This window comes from Colobus angolensis, unplaced genomic scaffold (genome assembly GCF_000951035.1).
Source record: "Colobus angolensis palliatus isolate OR3802 unplaced genomic scaffold, Cang.pa_1.0 Scaffold452, whole genome shotgun sequence".
NCBI classification, from domain to species: Eukaryota; Metazoa; Chordata; class Mammalia; order Primates; family Cercopithecidae; genus Colobus; species Colobus angolensis.
This window is the reverse complement of record NW_012117955.1, coordinates 667,360-686,378: the sequence shown is the minus strand read 5'-3', so window position 1 is coordinate 686,378 and position 19,019 is coordinate 667,360. Positions and strand designations below refer to the sequence as shown.

General features: G+C 40.7%; 1 protein-coding gene across 2 annotated transcripts in view; it reads right to left on the bottom strand.

The window, feature by feature from the left end:
* The window catches only part of NCOR1 (nuclear receptor corepressor 1), a 190,811-nt gene that overhangs the window by 76,412 nt on the left and 95,380 nt on the right, over nucleotides 1–19,019 (bottom strand). For both annotated transcript variants that reach the window (XM_011957971.1, XM_011957970.1), the window contains 4 exons: nucleotides 18,109–18,326; nucleotides 16,430–16,492; nucleotides 14,626–14,765; nucleotides 6,062–6,188 (listed from right to left, as the gene is read on the bottom strand). In XM_011957971.1, the coding sequence (XP_011813361.1) occupies nucleotides 6,062–6,188; nucleotides 14,626–14,765; nucleotides 16,430–16,492; nucleotides 18,109–18,326 (548 nt within the window). The remainder of the gene's footprint in view (nucleotides 1–6,061; nucleotides 6,189–14,625; nucleotides 14,766–16,429; nucleotides 16,493–18,108; nucleotides 18,327–19,019) is intronic.

The window sequence follows — 19,019 nt, the reverse complement described above, 5'->3', positions numbered from 1 at the left end:
GCCACAGTGCCCAGCCTCGGTGAAACTTTTCATAACATTAATTCTTCTAAAAACAACCAGAGGCTGGCACAGTGGCTCATGCCTGTAATCCTAGGCGCCTGGCACCATGCCTGGCTAATTTTTGTATTTTTAGTAGAGATGGGGTTTCACGATGTTGCCCAGGCTGGTCTTGAACTCCTGACGTCAGGTGATCCGCCTGCCTCGGCCTCCCAAAGTGCTGGGATTACAGGCATAGGCCACAGCACCCAGCCTGCATATCTAAATTTAAACTAGCCAAAGTTCAAGTGCTCAATAGCCACAAGTATCTAGTGCCTACCGCACTGGACAGAAGACTCTAGAATAGTATTTCACAGATTTTTAATTTAATGTTGTAACACAGATGTTTCCCCGTATCATTTGTATTGTTCTATAGACTTTCAGTGCTTTTAACATCTTTACCTAGATGTATCAAAGGCATCACAAATTTAATATGTCCTGTACTAGAGTTGTAATAACTACTCGCAAATCAGATTCTTTTCTAGGGTTTACTATCCAATTAAACAAACCAGAAACCAAGAAGTCATCTTTTAAATCCTCTCATTTACCCTATGTCCGGCCTTGACAAGGTTCACTGATTTTCTCTTTAAAAATTTCTCCTGAATCTATCCAATCCTGTTTGACTTCACAGCTAGCACTCTAATCCAAAACCAACTCTCTTCAGTCCACTTCAGACCATTCTCTACAACAAGGACAGAGTTATCTTTTTAAAAGCCAGATTTTACCACAATAACTCACTCTCTCACTGTCTCTCTCATAACTTTTCAATGGACCCCCATTACTGTTAGGATAAAGTTCCAAAATTGCTGGTATGGGCTGCAAGGCCTTGCCCAGTGGGGCCTCTCCAGCTTGCACACAGCTCTCTGAATTAAGTCACTCTGCCCTTTACTTAGTTTGTTCAATGCCTCACGCATCTTCTACCACAGAGACTTTGTACATACCATTCACCTTTACTGAAAGGCTCTTTTACCTACTTTTCCTTTGGTGATCAGCTCAAACATCACATGCTGAAAAAGCCTTCTATGGGCTCGGTGCAGTGGTTCACATCTGTAATCCCAGCACTTTGGGAGGCCGAGGTGGAAAGATCACCTGAGGTGAGGAGTTCAAGACCATCCTGACCAACAGAGTGAAACCCCATCTCTACTAAAAATACAAAATTAGCCAGGTGTGGAATGCCTGTGCTCCCAGCTACTTGGGAGGCTGAAGTAGGAGAATCGCTTGAATCCAGGAGGTGGAGGTTGCAGTGAGCCAAGATCGTGCCATTGCACTCCAGCCTGGGCAACAAGAGTGAAACTCTGTCCCCCCACCCCCACCCCCAAAAAAGCCTTCCATGGTTTCCTTAACAAAGTTATATTTTGCTAATATAGTTCTGATACCACATGTACTAGTTACAGTTACAATCTTACACTTCTTTACTAAAATGATTTCTGGCTATTTCTTCCACTAGGCTATAAACTCCATGAAGACAGAGATCATATATTTTGATTATCATTTAAGTACTAGCCTGGTAAACAACAGACTCAAATACTGGCTGGATTATAAAGTACATGAATGGTTGTGAAAACCTAAATAACCATCTGGGAAAAAAATTAGTTTGTAATTGTATATAACATACAGCAATATAAAAAAACTTCTACAAATTCATTCTTTCAAATATGATTGAGTGTCAACTATGTACATGCAGGGAGCTGTCTGAGGTACCGCAGACATAGTAGTTTAAAAAAATCCAAGCAGATGCTCTCATGGAGCCCACATTCTAGCATGCAATAGACAATAGATAGTAAACATGTGATATAGGCTGAGAGTGGTGGCTCACGCCTATAATCCCAGCACTTTGGGAAGCTAAGGCAGGAGGACTGCCCGAGACCAGGAGTTCAAGACCAGCTTGGGCCACATAGTAAGACCTCATCTCTACAAAAAAATAATTAAAAAATTAGCTAGGCATGGTGGTATACACCGGTAATTCCAGCTATCAGGAGGCTGAGGCAAGAGAATCACTTGAGCCCAAGAGGTCAAGGCTTGCAGTGAGCCGTGTTCATGCCGCTACACTTCAGCACTGGGTAACAAAGTGAGACCTGTCTCAAAAAATCAAAAAAAGTAATATATCAGGTGGTGATCAGTGCAGTGACTAAATGACAAAACTGAGAAAGAGGTGGGGAGGAGGTATTATAAAATAAAGTGATATCTGAACAGAGGACTCAAGGAAACAAGAGAATGAGCCCTGGGCACATGGTGGGGAAGATCATCCCAGGTAGAGGGATTAGAAAGCACAAAGGCTCCCGAAGTCGGGGTTGGTTTGCCCAGGAACAACAAAGAGAACAGTGTGGTTGGAGCAGAGGGGGCCAACAAAAAAGTAGCTGGCAGAAAGTTCACAGAGGTACAAAGGTCAGTTCATGCAGAGTCTCAAAAATCACAGTAAGGCCTTGGGTCTTTATTCTTACTGAGATGGGAAAGTATTACAGAATTTGAACTAGAGAAGAAACATGATTTGATTTATATTTTGTAAGAATCACTCGGGCTGCTGCGGATGAAAAAACAGAATGGACCTTGTCTCTACACAAAATAAAAAAATTAGTCAAGTGTGGTGCTGCATGCCTATGGTCCCAGACACTTGGGGGGATGAGGTAGGAAAACTGCTTGAGCTTGGGAGTTCAAGGCTGCAGGGAGCCACCACGATCGAGCCACTGCATTCCAGCCTAGGTGACACAGCGAGACCTCATCTCTAAAAATAAAAAAGAATGGAACAAAAAGAAGCAAGAGACTAATCAAAAAGCTATTGCAATGAGGGCTCCTCGGAAGCAGGGTAGGAGCAATGGAGACAAGGATCCAATTCTAAAGAGACTAAAGAAAACCTAATTTATTGATATAGCGAAAGACCAGAGGGAAAAGCAGCTTGTGGTGGTAGAGACACAAGAATTTGCTTTGACTGTTAACTATAAGATGGCTCTTAGGCATCCAAATGGAAATACTGTAGGTGATCAAATGTATAAACCTGGAGTTCACATGAGAGTTCAAGTCTCCAAAATAAAAACAAAAGACAGACAAGCAAATAACTCAGAACAGTACCTCACATGTAGTAAGGTTTTAATATATGGCAGCCATGGCTGGGCGCAGTGGCTCATGCCTGTAATCCCAGCACTTTGGAAGACCAAGGTGGGCGGATCACCTGAGGTCAGGAGTTCGAGGCCTGGCCAACGTAGCCAAACCCCATCTCTACTAAAAGTACAAAAATTAGCCAGGCGTGGTGGCAGGCGCCTATAATCCCAGCTACTCGGGAGGCTGAGGCAGGGGAATTGCTTGAACCTGGGAAGCAGAGGTTGCAGTGAACCAAGATCACACCACTGCACTCCAGCCTGGGCAACAAGCGCAAGACTCCGTCTCCAAAACAAACAAACAAACAAACAAAAACGGCAGCCATTACCGTTATTGAAAGATTCTACCAAAGCACTGAAAAGCTAAGAAAAAGCCCAACTTAACCTTCATTTCTGTTTACATAGTGGTAGAAAGCCCCAAATCCAAGGGTAAACTAACAAGACATTTACCTTCAAACTAGTAGAAGACATGTTAGCGGTTATACAGCAGATGATATCATTTGACATAACCACTTTTCCAATTTTCTTCTTCCAAGCTACAAAACACTAGGAAAGTTTCCAAGGCATACTGTTTCACCAAGCAGCAGCCAAACATGAGTATCTTTTTTCCCCAAAAAATACAAAAAGAAAACCTTAGAGAATGATGTAGAAAAACAGAACAAGAGCAAATCCAAATTTTGGTGAAGTTCTGGTCTGATTTAATTCTTCTAATCGTGAAAGATACTCACACAGTCAGATGCGTTTTAGGAAAACAGATATAGGAACCCTCCCTTCAGCAGTTGCCTTCGTTTTTCAGTTGGCAAGAAGCTTGCCACACAATGAACAGTGCATCTGTGGTGTCTCATTAAGATTAGGAATAAGTATGAGATCATAGGTCACATGAACTGCATTTATGTTCTCTTCTTGACACTTTCCAAATGAAGCTAAGTCAACAGGAAGAGAGAGTCTACAATTCTACTGGGAAATTCATTTCTTTTTAATAGGAAACTCTTCTAGATGATTGAGCAGATGTGATGGTGCCACCCTACACTTGATCAGATGGATATATGTATACACACGTATATATTTTTTTGAGACAAAGTCTCATTCTGTCGCCCAGGCTGGAGTGCAGGCACGTGATCTCAGCTCACTGCAAGCTCCACCTCCCAGGTTCACGCCATTCTCCTGCCTCAGCCTCCCGAGTAGCTGGGACTACGGGCGCCCATCACCACACCCGACTAACTTCTTTTTCTAGTTTCAGTAGAGACAGGGCTTCACCATGTCAGCCAGGATGGTCTCGATCTCCTGACCTCATGTTCCGCCCTACTCAGCCTCCCAAAGTGCTGGGATTACAGGCTTGAGCCACCGTGCCCAGCCCAGACAGACATATTAATACCAGACTTGGGCTTTGTTATGGACTGCATTGTGCCCCTCCCCACCAAAATTTTTCTGTTGGAGCCCTACCCCGCAATGTAACTGTATTTGAAGGCAAAGCCTTTAAGGAGATGATTAAGGTTAAATGAGGTTATAATGGTGGGCTCTAATCCAGTAGGAGTTGTCTTCATATGAGGAAGAGACACCAGGAGTGCGCACACCCAAAGGAAAGGCCACGTAAGGACAAAGTAAGGAGGCAGTTGGCTATCTGCAAGCCAGGAAGACAGTCCTCATCAGAAAGCAACTGTGCCAGCACCTTGACCTTGCACGTACAGCTGCCAGAACCATGAGAAAATTAACTTCAGTTGCTGCAGCCACTCAATCTGTGGTATTTTCTTATGGCAGCCCAAGGAGGTTTATTAACCTCCAGGCTTCATTAACATTTATAACCCCAGGGAATACTAGCCATCAGAAACCCATTACAACCAAGAAACTCTGACAACCTCTCTGGAAGTGCCATTAACACACCCAACTACCTTCCCTGTTTGCAGCACTCTTACCTTACCCTCGGGTGAGCCTTCTCTAATACTCTCTTTACTCTTGTAAAGATGACCTCATTCTTCACAAACCCTCCCAAAAACAAGTTTAAGGTTAGGAGTTGTTCAAAGCCAAAACCCATTTCAATACAAGCTTAACTTTAAAAGATAACAAGAATAATCTATAGGAAAAAAAAAACAAAATCTAATATTACTAAACCAGGAGGATGTAGAACTTCTAAAGCTTATACAAAATAAAGACCCTACAAAGAAAAGATATACAACTCTAATTATACAAAGTTTTTAAACAAAGGTAATTTAAAAGCAAAACAAAAGAGAAATAAGATGGAAAAAATTATCTGCATATACAAAACAAGAACATGTTTAATATATATGAAGAGCTACTAAAATCATTATAAAAATCCCATCAGAATCAGTCAATTTATCAAAAAAAAAAAGTCAACAGACACTTTAATCAGAGTGTAAATTGAAATAAATTAGGTATTTTTTTAACCAAAAAAATCAAGAAAACATTTACCTTTTCATGAACTTGTCATTAGTTTAAATGACAAAGAGACATTATTTCTTAAATTTCCTTAAGTTTCATGGTTTTTTTTTTTTCCTACTGGTGCTTCTAGGGTCACTAATTCTTTTTACATAAAAACATTACTATAGTACATATAAATCTTTATGAAAATATGAAAATAAATCAAACTCAAGGCAATAAAAGAGAAATATAACTGATTATACTAACTGAACAAACAAATGTGGCAACGACACAGACACACAGGTATTTTATTGATGTTGGCACTTGATGTCTGAAGCAGGACTGCCATTTCCAAGATCTTCTGGACCATCCGAGGTGCTACATAAATATTTGTTGATTAAATGAAAAAAAAAATTATGTTCAAGTTTGAAATCTCCACATCATGAAAACACTGGCACACTGTCTCCTCAATGAAGCAACTCCTTCACAGTCAAATGACTAAAAATTATTTATTCTGGGTAGCAGATGTCACAACTAAATTTAAAATTTGGAGATACCTTCGCTGTCTTCTGGATTTTCTTCTTCATTGGAGGCTTCAATATCTTCATCCTCCTGAGCAGAAACAGTGGAAGCGACACTTTCACATTGAGACACATCTCGCTCTTCACGAGGTTTTCGTGAAGTCTAAAGGAGTAAAGAGTATTATTTGATTTAAATAACTAAACAGAAAATTTTGTTTCTGAAACAATGTAGAACATTATTTCTTTTTACCACTCCATTTATTTTTCTTTTTTTTTTTTTCTTTTTTGAGACAGTCTTGCTGTCACCCAGGCTGGAATGCAGTGGCACGATCTCAGTTCACTGCAACCTTCACCTCCCGGGTTCAAGCAATTCTCTGCCTCAGACTCCCGAGTAGTTGGGATTACATGCGCCCGCCACTAGGCCCGGCTAATTTTCACGTTTTTAGCAGAGACGGGGTTTCACCATCTTGGCCAGGCTGATCTTGAACTCTTGACCTCGTGATCCACTCGCCTCAGCCTCCCAAAGTGCTGGGATTACAGGTGTTAGCCACCACGCCCAGCCAATACCACTCAATTTATTTTACTATAAAAAAAGTGCAAATTCAGCCAGGCACAGGAGCTCATGTCTATAATCCCAGCACTTTGGGAGACTGAGGTGGGAGGATCACTTGAACCCAGGAATTTGAGACTAGCCTGGGCTACAAAGTCAGACACCTGCCCCTACAAAAAACAATTAGCTGTGTGTGCTGGTGCTCTCCTGTAGTTCCACTTACACAAGAGACTGAGGCAGGGAGATCACCTGAGCCCAAAAGGCTGAAGCTGCAGTGAGCCGTGATCACACCACTGCACTCCAGGCTGGATGACAGAGTAAGACTTGCTCAAAAAAAAAAAAAAAACTTTTTTTTTAATTCCTTTTTTTAAAAAATAGTATGCTCCCTTCTGCAAAGTATGTTCATGCAAAATTGCTCATTCTTCTACTGGGGTCGCATATACATAAGAGTACATGTGTATGCATTTAACCGTAAGACATTAGCTATTTACATTATATTTATAACTTCATGTTACTAAATAAAAGGCTTAATATCTTCTGCGTTTGCAGACCCAGGTTTCTGGAAGTTCCAGCCCTGATGGTCCTCTGTCCTGCGCCCCTTACAGAGCCTACATTTCACCTCACTTCAGCTGTCAGCCTCTCCCAGTGAGACTCCTCAGGAGAGGAAAATACACTACTACCCTGTTAAAAATTACCTGTACGTCTACTCAACATTTTCATGTGGATGATATTTAGGAGCCAACCTAAAGTATTAATTAACTCAAGAGAAACAATCATTTTCTATATCAGAGTCACAGAATTAGTTGCAATTCTCAAGGCTAATATTTCTATGTTCATAGCAGGAATGCAAGAGAATCCCAGAGACACACTGGCTACACTTTCTAAAAAGCTTTCAGAAGATTCTGTAAATTTTCAAGGATTAAATAATAGCTACTTTTAATTTATTTGTTTGTTTTTGAATATGAGGTCTTGCTGTGTTGCCCAGACTGGTCTGGAACGTCTGGCCTAAACAGCCTCCAGGCGTGACCTACCATGCCCAGCAGATAAGTTATTATATGGATTTTTCCAGAGCCTAGTGTATGTCCCTCTCTTGCCAATATTAACCCATTCTGTTTGATCCTTTCACTAGTAACTAGGGAAGAGACAACTTTTTACCCTACTACAACATCTCTCTGTTCACATGCAATAACCCACTACGTCACCAAGCATTTTCTTCAATATATCATAGTATTCACTAATTCTTAATGTGAAGTCAAATATACAGAAACACAGGCCAGGCGCAGTGGCTCATGGTCAGACCCAGTGGCTCAGACCTGTAAGCCCAGCACATTGGGAGGCCAAGGCGGGTGGATCACTTGAGGCCACGAGTTCAAGACCAGCCTGGCCAAAATGGTGAAACCCTGTCTCTACTAAAAATACAAAAATTAGTCAGGCATGGTTGTGCCTATCTGTAATCCCAGCTACTTGGGACGCTGAGGCAGGAGTATCGCTTGAGCCCAGGAAGCGGAGGTTGCAGTGAGCCGAGATCGCGTATAAAAATAAAAATAAAAATAAAAACAAGGTATTCTGCCAGGAAAACTGCCTTTGGGGTCCAACTGCAACTCTTCCCAGAATCTCCAATCAACCAACCTACCCCATCAGACACTGGACTCACCAACCCTCCACAATAGCATGAGCCAATTCCTTAAATCTCAATCTTTCTATATATATGCATAAACACATCCTGTTAATTTTGTTTCTCAGAAGGACCATGACTAATATAGCATACATTTATTTATTTTTACTTTTGAGACGGAGTCTTGCACTGTCACCCAGGCTGGAGTGTAGTGGCATTATTTCGGCTCACTGCAAGCTCCGCCTCCTGGGTTCACGCTATTCTCCTGCCTCAGCCTCCCGAGTAGCTGGGACTACAGGTGCCTGCCACCACGCCCGGCTAATTTTTTGTACTTTTAGTAGAGACGGGGTTTCACCATGTTAGCCAGGATGGTCTCAATCTCCTGACTTCATGATCTGCCTGCCTCAGCCTCCCAAAGTGCTGGGATTACAGGCGTAAGTCACCGCGCCCGGCCAACATTTATATTTTAAATACACATCGGATTCATTCTTTACTTCACTTTGTCTCAAAACATTTTGGATGTTATCTCGTGAAGTCAAGTCTTTATCTTGTCAGTAGACTTTTTCATGTTTTGGTTCCTACAGCATATTTTTAACTCTCACATTCTTATTATTAACCTAAAGACCCCTTTGTATACACCCTTTTAAATCAGTCGATGTTATACCTTGTATACTCTTAATAAATTCAAATCTTATTAGCTTTACTATCACACTTTAATAATTCTCAAATTTTTTGGTCTAAGGATACAACATTCTTAAAAAGTATTAAAGGCCGCAAAGAACTTTTCTTTTTTCTTTTTCTTTTCCTTTCTGAGACGTCTCAAAAAAGGCTGGAGTACAGTGGCGAGATCTCATCTCACTGCAACCTCCGCCTCCCAGGTTCAAGTGATTCTCCTGCCTCGGCCTCCCGAGTAGCTGGGATTAAAGGTGCACACCACCACACCCGGCTAATTTTTGTATTTTTAGTAGAGACAGGGTTTCACCATGTTGGCCAGGATGGTCTTGATCTCTTGACCTTGTGATCCGCCCGCCTCAGCCACCCAACGTGCTAGGATTACAGGCATGAGCCATCGCGCCTGGCCAAAGAACTTTTCTTTATGAGAGAAATATACATAGACAGCCAGATAGACACTTACTATATCAGAAACTAAAACTAAGGAAACTTTAAAATTTTAACTTATTAAAGACAATATAAACTCATAAATTATTTATTTATTTATTTATTTATTTTGAGATGGAGTCTCGTTCTGTTGCCCAGGCTGAAGTGCAGTGGTGCAATCTTGGCTCACTGTAAGCTCCACCTCCTGGGTTCACGCCATTCTCCTGCCTTGGCCTCCTGAATGGCTGGGGCTACAGGCGCCCACCCCCACGCCCGGCTAACATTTTTTCTTTATTTTTAGTAGAGAGGAGGTTTCAGTGTGTTAGCCAGGATGGTCTCGATCTCCTGACCTTGTGATCCGCCCTCCTCAGCCTCCCAAAGTGCTGGGATTACAGGCATAAGCCACCACGCGCGGCTTAGTTTTTTAATGAAACGTAACCATTTTCCAAAACAAAAAATGACTTACAAAATAAGTGGCACAACCTTCCCTTTCTGGAAATCTCTTCCATGTCTGATCTAACAGAGACAGCACAATTATCAAGGTGCTTCCACATATGATTTAATCTGTGGATTACATTAGGTCATCTAATGTTTTGGTTGAAGTATAAGAAAACAATGTAGCCTCACACAGATATGTAGTTGGAAAAGGGAAGAATATTTTAACAGATTTTTCAGATACTTATGAATATTATTTTTTGATATTGTACCAAAACTAAGCAAATGTCACTTCTTATTTGTTAGTTACAATATGAAATCTGATACCATATCAAGGAACCCTTTATACCCTGTTAAAATCTATAATCTGGCCAGGCGCAGTGGCTCACACCTGTAATCCCAGTACTTTGTGAGGCCGAGACAGGCAGATCACTTGAGGCCAGGAGCTGAAGACCAGCCTGACCAACACAGTGAAACCCTGTCTCTACTAAAAATACAAAAATCAGCCGGGTGTCGTGGCGTGCACCTGTAATCCCAGCTGCTGAGGAGGCTGAGGCAGGAGAATTCCTTGAACCTGGGAGGCGGAGGTTGAAGTAAGCCGAGATCATGCCACTGCACTCTAGCCTGGGCGACAGGGCGAGACTCCATCTTAAAAAAAAGAAAAAAAAAAATCTAAAATCTATCTTATATTTGGTATATTAAAAACAAATTATCATTATTTTATCAATGCATGATCCATTATGTATTAGTTCATTTTCACGCTGCTGATAAAGACATACTTGAGACTGGGAAGTAAAAGAGGTTTAATGAACGTACAGTTCAACATGGCTGGGGAGGCCTCACAATCATGGCAAGAGGCAAGGAGGAGCAAGTAACATCTTACACGATGGTGGCAGGCCAAAAAAAAAAAAAGGGCTTGTGCAGGGGAACTCCTCTTTATAAAACCAGTAGATCTCATAAGACTTATTCACTATCATAAAAATAGCATGAGAAAGACCTGCCCCATGATTCAGTTATCTCCCACTGGGTCCCTCCCACAACACATGGGAATTGTGGGACCTACAATTCAAGATGTGATTTGGGTGGGGACACAGCCAAACTATATCATTCTGCCGCTGGCCCCGCCCACATCTCATGTCTTCACATTTCAAAATCAATCATGCCTTCCAACAGTCCTCCAAAGTCTTAACTAATTTCAGCATAAACCCAAAAATCCATAGCCTGAAGTCTCATCTGAGACAAGGAAAGTCCCTTCCCCTATAAGCCTGTGAAAGTAGAAGCAAGCTGGTTACTTCCTAGATACAATGGGGTCACAGGTATTAGGTAAACACAGCTATTCCAAATGGGAGAAATTGGCAAAAACAAAGGGGCTACAGGGCCCATCCAAGTCCAAAATCCAGCAGGGCAGTCAAACCTTAAAGCTCCAAAATGATCTCCTTTGACTCCATGTCTCACATCCAGGTCATGCTGATGCAAGAGGTGGCACGTTCCCATGGTCTTGGGCAGCTCTGACCCTGTGGCTTTGCAGGGTAGAGCCTCCTTCCTTGCTGCTTTCACAGGCTGGCGTTGAGTGTCTGTGGCTTTTCCAGGCGCAGGGTGCAAACTGTAGGTGGATCTACCATTCTGGAGGACGGTGGCCCTCTTCTCACAGCTCCATTAGGCAGTGCCCTAGTAGGGGCTCTGATCCTACATTTCCCTTCTGCACTGCCCTGGCAGAGGTTCTCCATGACAGCCCCACCCCTGCAGCAAACTTCTGCTTAGACATCCAGGCATTTCCATACATCCTCTGAAATCTAGGCAGAGGTTCCCAAACCTCGATTCTTGACTTCAGTGCACCCACAGGCTCAACACCACATGGAAGCTGCAAAGGCTTGGGGCTTGCATCCTCTGAAGCCATGGCCCAAGCTGTACCTTGGCCCCTTTCAGCCATGGCTAGAGCTGCTGGGGTGCAGAGCACCAAGTCCCTATGCTGCAAATAGCAGGGGCTCCTGGGTCCAGGGCACAAAATCATTTTTTCCTACTTAGCCTCCAGGCCTGTGAAGTGAGGGGCTGCCATAAAGACCTCTGACATCCTCTGAAGAAATTTTCCCCATTGTCTTGGAAATTAACATTCAGCTCCTCATTACTTATGCAAATTTCTGCAGCGGGCTTGAATTCTTCCTCAGAAAATGGGATTTTCTTTTTTATCACGTTGTTAGGCTGCAAATTTTCCAAACTTTTATGCTCTGCTTCCCTCATAAAACTGAATGCCTTAAACAGCACCCAAGTCACCTCTAGAATGCTTTGCTGCTTAGAAATGTCTTCCACCAGATACCCTAAATCATCTCTGTCAAGTTCAAAGTTCTGCAAATCTCTAGGGCAGGAACAAAATGCTGCTAGTCTCTGCTAAAACGTAAGAAGAGTCATCTTTATCCCAGCATTTTGGGAGGCCGAGACGGGCGGATCACGAGGTCAGAAGATCGAGACCATCCTGGCTAACACTGTGAAACCCCGTCTCTACTAAAAAATACAAAAAAAAAAACTAGCCAGGCGAGGTGGCGGGCGCCTGCAGCTACTCGGGAGGCTGAGGCAGGAGAATGGCGTAAACTCGGGAGGCGGAGCTTGCAGTGAGCTGAGATCTGGCCACTGTACTCCAGCCCCGGGGACAGAGCGAGACTCCATCTCAAAAAAAAAAAAAAAAAAAAAGAGTCATCTTTGCTCCAATTCCCAACAAGTTCCTCATTTCCATCTGAGGTGATATCACCTCAGCCTGGACCTTATTGTTCATGTCACTATCAGCATTTTTGTCAAAGCCATTCAAAAAGTCTCTAGGAAATTCCAAACATTTCCAAATTTTCCTGTCTTCTTCTGAGCCCTCCAAACTGTTCCAACCTCTGCCTGTTACCCAGTTTCAAAGTTGCTTCCACATTTTTAGGTATCTTTTCAGCAATGCCCTACTCTACTGGTACCAATTTATTGTATTAGTCCATTTTCACGCTGCTTATAAAGACATATCCAAGACTTGCAAGAAATAGAGGCTTAAAGGGCTGACAGTTCCACATGACTGGGAAGGCCTCACAATCACGGCAGAAAGCAAGGAGGAGCAAGTAACATCTCACATGGATAGGGCAGGCAAAAAAAGAGAGCTTGTCCAGGGAAATTGCTCTTTATAAAACCATCAGATCTCCTGAGACTTATTCACTATCATGAGAACAGCATGAGAAAAAGACTCGCCCCATGACTCAGTTATCTCCCACTGAGTCCCTCCCACAACACACAGTAATTGTGAGAGTTACAATTAATGATGAGATTTGGGTGGCAACACAGTCAAACCAAATCACATTATAACATCATGAAATGGCCATTTGGAAAGTACTGAGTTAAAGCAAGTTTTTCTAATTTGGATACATTTCATCACACAATAACAACTATCACATTTGCTATTATTACCACTGATCTCATCGGAAAATTTGTCATGAGAAGGTGTGAATCTCATGGTTAGAGAAACTTATTCCCAAAATTCTCATTTTTTTGCTTGAAAACTCAAAATTTTAAAGCGGTGACAAATACTATCAGTTATTTTATTTGAAAGACAGCCTCCTTCATTAATTTTCAAGAAAATGTCTCCCAAAATCCCAGTCTGAAAACATAGTTTGTCTGTCATTCTTTCAATCTAAAATGACATTCCATGAAAAAGGGGAGACTAGTGCAACTTAGAACTCAAACAATTGCCAAAGTGCTTTTCCTTGAGAGAACCATCATATTCTGGTATAGAGCAGAAGAACTCTATGTTTACTTCCCATTACATGACACAAAGTATAAAAAGACGTAGTCAAGGGGCGAGATTTAATAAAACTAACTTTCACTGCATCATCAAGGACATTCTTAAGTGACATTTTAAGAAAAAACTGCAAATGCTCAGAGATGAAAAACACACTGAGTACTAGCATCGTTTGGTTCCCTGCCAAGATTTATGCTAAGGCATCAGCAATTTTATCTATCACTGCTTTGACCATAAATGCAAACATCATATACTGAAAAAAAGTAAGTAACATTTGATTGATATTTTTATGAAAATAGCCGTGACCTCACGGAATCATCAAAAAGCTCTATGGTCTTTGACAACCACTACACTGGAACTTTCTTATTAAGGAATTTCCAATAATGTTATACTCCCTGGTTTTTAATATTTATACCATGGAATCTTCTCTCTGAAAAAATGTCTAATATACCAAATCAATTCATTCAATATCATCAACAGACCTCCAACCAAAGTTTTCAATTCAACCTCGAAAAAGTTTGTATTTTTCAAATCCAGCCTACAGTAATTCAAGAGTATTTAATTCCCTTTACTACAAACGGAAACTTCCGAGGAGGAAAGATAAGTTGGGGCAGGTCACAATGGGCCTTGTTTCGACTGTTAGGAACACAAATAGAAACTTTACTCCTTGAGCAATAAATAGAGAAACAACTAGCCTATACTAAAAATTTAGCATACCTTTTACATATAAGCGCAGTAAATAAAAATGTAAGATACAAAAAGGTTTCTCTTATAACCAATCTCTGAAGTTCAGAAAAAAATATCAAAGCCAGACACAGTGGCTCACACCTGTAATCCCAGCACTTTAGGAGGCTTAGGCAGGTGGATCACCTGAGGTCTGGAGTTCAAGACCAGCCTGGCCAACATGGTGAAACACTCTCTCTACTAAAACTACAAAAATTAGCCGGGCATGGTGGTGGGCACCTGCAGTCCCAGCTACTCGGGAGGCTGAGGCAGGAAATCGCTTGAACCCAGGAGGAAGAGTTTACAGTGAGCCAAGATTGCACTGCTGTACTCTAGCCTAAGACTCCATGTCAAACAACAACAACAACACTCTAAGTAAAAAACAATAAGTAAAAGATTCACCACCCCGATATACTCACTTTCTGTTTATGCTGCTGTAAGAGGTTGTCAAGATTGTGTCGCCTTTTATAGTTAAAATAGAAGTTTTTACATTGAGCTTCACTTTTCGTTCCCACCATTTTAGCAATTGCTGCCCAGTTACGACCATGTTCTACTAGACCTGCATTTTAAAAACAGACCAAATGTTAATTGAACAGTCACCTGATCAAGCAAACAAGAGAAATAATAAATTAACTTAATCACTGTATTCACAACCATTGACACTAGAAGTGTGCTTTCAATTACTTATATATACTTTGATACTTATAAAAATACTTATTGAAACAAAACTCATTTACAGTTCTCTATTTTTCCCCCTCAAATTTAAAACATGCTCATTAATAGAAGGGCTAAACCTTGTCCTTCCCATGTATCTCCCACAGGGCTAGGACAACATTAGACACATTAGTAATAGCTCAAATACTTGCAAACTAAATGATTAGGTACATCTAGATCTCTGGACACAATATATCAAGCCAATAAGGTAATCATATATAAATGATGAACACAATTTAAAGATATATATATGACTCCACTTATAATCCATATTTGTCCTCAGTCAATTCACAATCAAGCCATCAGAAAAATACTAGCCAATTTCGGCCGGGCGTGGTGGCTCAAGCCTGTAATCCCAGCACTTTGGGAGGCCGAGACGGGCGGATCACAAGGTCAGGAGATCGAGACCATCCTGGCTAACACGGTAAACCCCGTCTCTACTAAAAAATACAAAAAAACTAGCCGGGCGAGGTGGCGGGCACCTGTAGTCCCAGCTACTCAGGAGGCTGAGGCAGGAGAATGGCATAAACCCAGGAGGTGGAGCTTGCAGTGAGCTGAGATCCGGCCACTGCACTCCAGCCTGGGCGGCAGAGCGAGACTCCGTCTCAAAAAAAAAAAAAGAAAAGAAAAATACTAGCCAATTTTAAAAAATCCTATGGTAATACAATGCATTACAGAAACTTATGCAATTTAACACTTCTCTGATCTATATATATATATATGCACACACATAAACACACACATATGTGCAAAGAATATGTATCTATGCATTTGTATACATATATATGGGAAGATACAAAAAAAATCTGAAACGTGTCACTCAAATGTCAAGCTATTTACAATAATTTATCTTTACAACTGCAAGGTAAATATTTAACCACCAAAAAATTAGCTAATCTTTCTCAGTATTACCAATTAATTATCCTATTAGAAATTTTAGTTCAATTTCAAATTATAGTACATTAACAAGCAACAACACAAAAGCACAAGGTCCATAAAGTGCCAGAGTAAGAGGAAGGCCACAAAGCTATGAAAGTGGCAGAGACAGGACCCAAACCTGTGTTGGCCTGGTTACAAACTTCATGCTCCTTCCTCTGAATCACAGAGCAATTTGCTAGTGTTTTATAATTAAATGACTTACCAAATGCAAACTGACAAAAGTATTTACCATCCTATAAATATAACTTTTAATTAATAGAAACATAGAGTTTATATTTCATTCCAAAACAATTTCAATAGCATATAGTCATAATTACTCTAAAAAAGTGAAAATGACCTACTTGTTCTTTAATTAAATGACATTCAAAATAAAACTGTAGAGAGAATCTTAAATCGTTCAAAACTGGGCATCTTAAGGCACACTGGGCGTACTTTATTGGGTACTATACTACCAAAAAAGAACTCTTAAAGTCGCTTCTAGTCCTGTTTGCCTTTTAAAAACATTAGTTCCATCTCACTCATTACTATTGACCCTAAAAAACCTGAGAAACCAGAACTACTACAATTTACCTTTTTTAGCAACTTCCATTTCTTCTTCTGTCCATCGAGAGGTCTCCACAGGCTCTGTAGAAACTAAAGAGAGAACCCAATCAGGCAGAGAAAAACAAAGTTAAATCCTTCATTCAAACCAACCATATAATTATATAATCTGTTTATCTGACATAAAAGACTACATAAAAGCATTTGGTGAAAGAAACTGCAGAAATAGGATAGGATAGTATCAACCTCTCCTCCACCAAACTAAAAGAAACAAGTCAACACTTCAATATTACGATCTTTTTCAATGTTCTTAAAAGTTCTCTCCATGTCTACATTTTTTTAACATTTTTAGCTTTTTTTTTTTGTTTTTGGAGAAGTCCCACCTCACCCAGTAGCTCCCCACTTAGTGATCTCCACTTCTTCTCTCCTGCAGTGTCAAAGGAAGAAGCAACCCTCCTCCTTCCTGTCCAAGCACAATTCCCTCTCCTCTCCTCTAAGCCTCCATCTTGTCCTAACTCCTGAAGACCCCTTAGTTCATCTCCGAGTGTCTGATATCCAGTGGGTAAAGATGGATCATGAACTGAATATGTTCTCTTTTGCTTCAGGAAAAAAAAAAAAAACCTGAGAACATCAGGCCTGAGATGAGCTCCTGTCACATTCCCTTTCTCAATTTATAGTACCACTATTCACCCAGTCACTTAAAGTACTAATAGGCTCCTTAGACTGATAGACTAATTTTTGAATCCTACCTCCCATTTACCACACACATCCAATGACATGCATCAACTCTGAATCCATCCCCTCCTTGCTTGGGCCACTGCATATATGCCGGGCCCTCTGCCTCCAGCCTTTATTTTGTCTAACCTGACCTCCACAATTGCTACCAGTTATCTTTCTAAGACACAAATCTAATCACAGCATTCCTCTATTTAAAAACTTGTGCAAGTTCCCCACTTCATAATCAAAGCAAAATACATGTCAAACAAGGCCCATCGTGACCTGCCCCAGCCTATCTTTCCTCTTCCTATCTAGTTAGTGCCCCTATCTCATTCTTGCCATTCCCTAAACTGCATTTTCTTTCATACTTCATGTTACAGTAACATTGGTACTTCTGAATCATTAACAGTGGTACTCTATCATTAATCTAGCCTTTTTATAAACTAATGAGACAATACTTAGAGAGAGAAAGATGCTTGAACTATTAGATCCAGTATTCCCTTGCGTAGGAATTTATTCCATGAAAAATAATTTAACATAAACAAAATACTATGTGAATACAGATTTTTTTATTATAGTGCTATATACATTTTAAAAGCAGGGAAGAGGACAACCTAATCATTCAGAAATAAAAGAATGGTTAAAGAAGTCATGCCTCAATATTATACAGCCATTAAAAAATAAAAATGGCAATTACTTAGAAATTAGAAAATATTTATGATATATACCAAGTTAAGATATCAGAAGACACAGTAACATGCTGACTAGCTAACAACTAAATAAAAAAGAAAAACAGCTGCATTGGGGTGGCAAGACTGTGGGTGATGTTCTTTTTCAAAAAACTTTGATATTGAAGTTAAAAAAATTTAAAGACCACACTTCAGGATTATTTCTAGGTTGTCAGTATTAAAAGTCCCTCCTACCCTATCCTAGCGGTGAAACAGAATCCCAAACAAAATTATGGCCTGTTTATGCCAATCTCTTCCACTCACTGGGTTCTGGTGGCGGTGGCAGAGGTGGTGGGGGCTCTTCAGTGGCCGCTGCAGCTGCAGCACTAGCAGCTGCAGCTTCGTTTGTCATGGACCTGGTGATCCGGCCCTTACGGCGGCCCTGACTGTTGGCAGTCTTTCGCCCCCGGGGTGTGGCTTGCTCTCTTTCCTCAGTTTCTTCTGCTGTACCATCCATCTTGTCCTTTTCCTTGGTATTTTCTCTGGACATAAAAGTAAATGAAAACTTGTGTGATTCAAAACTATACATACATCAAAGAAGGTTTTAGTTTTGAGTATTATCTAAATAGAAACTGAATAAAACTACCTAATCTCACTTTAAAAAAAAAAAACAAACAATTCTGCCATACCATAATTTTTAAGAGCTTTGACCAGCTAAAATTAAGATATTTTATAAGACCTATTTTACATGTTAATGGACTTAAAATTTAAACACATTTCAAACCAACTGATTTAGAAACCAAAACTACTCCATGAGAAAGCAACAAACGACAGCAGAAAAGCCCTAGACCTCCAATCCAGAGGCAAGAGCCTACACCAAAAGGCAGAAATTCTGGGGTTTTATTTGCCTTTGGTCTAGGTTGCCTCATGTATGAAATGAAGAAGCTAAAATAGATGATCTTCATGATAGATGCCTTTTCTATAGTAACAATCCACAATATTGTGTTATAAAACCAGACTCAATACTCTAAATCATGTCTGATACTAATTATGTACAAATTGGGCAGTAATGGTTAATGCTTAGGAAACGGCCTCTGGAGCCAGGCTGCCTGGGTTTGTACCACAGTTGTGATTTACTAGCCATGTGATGACCTTGGACAAGCTGCCTCGCCTCCATGGGCCTCAGTTTCCTCATCTGTACAATGAGAAAAAGAGTTTATTTCATGGGACTGTTG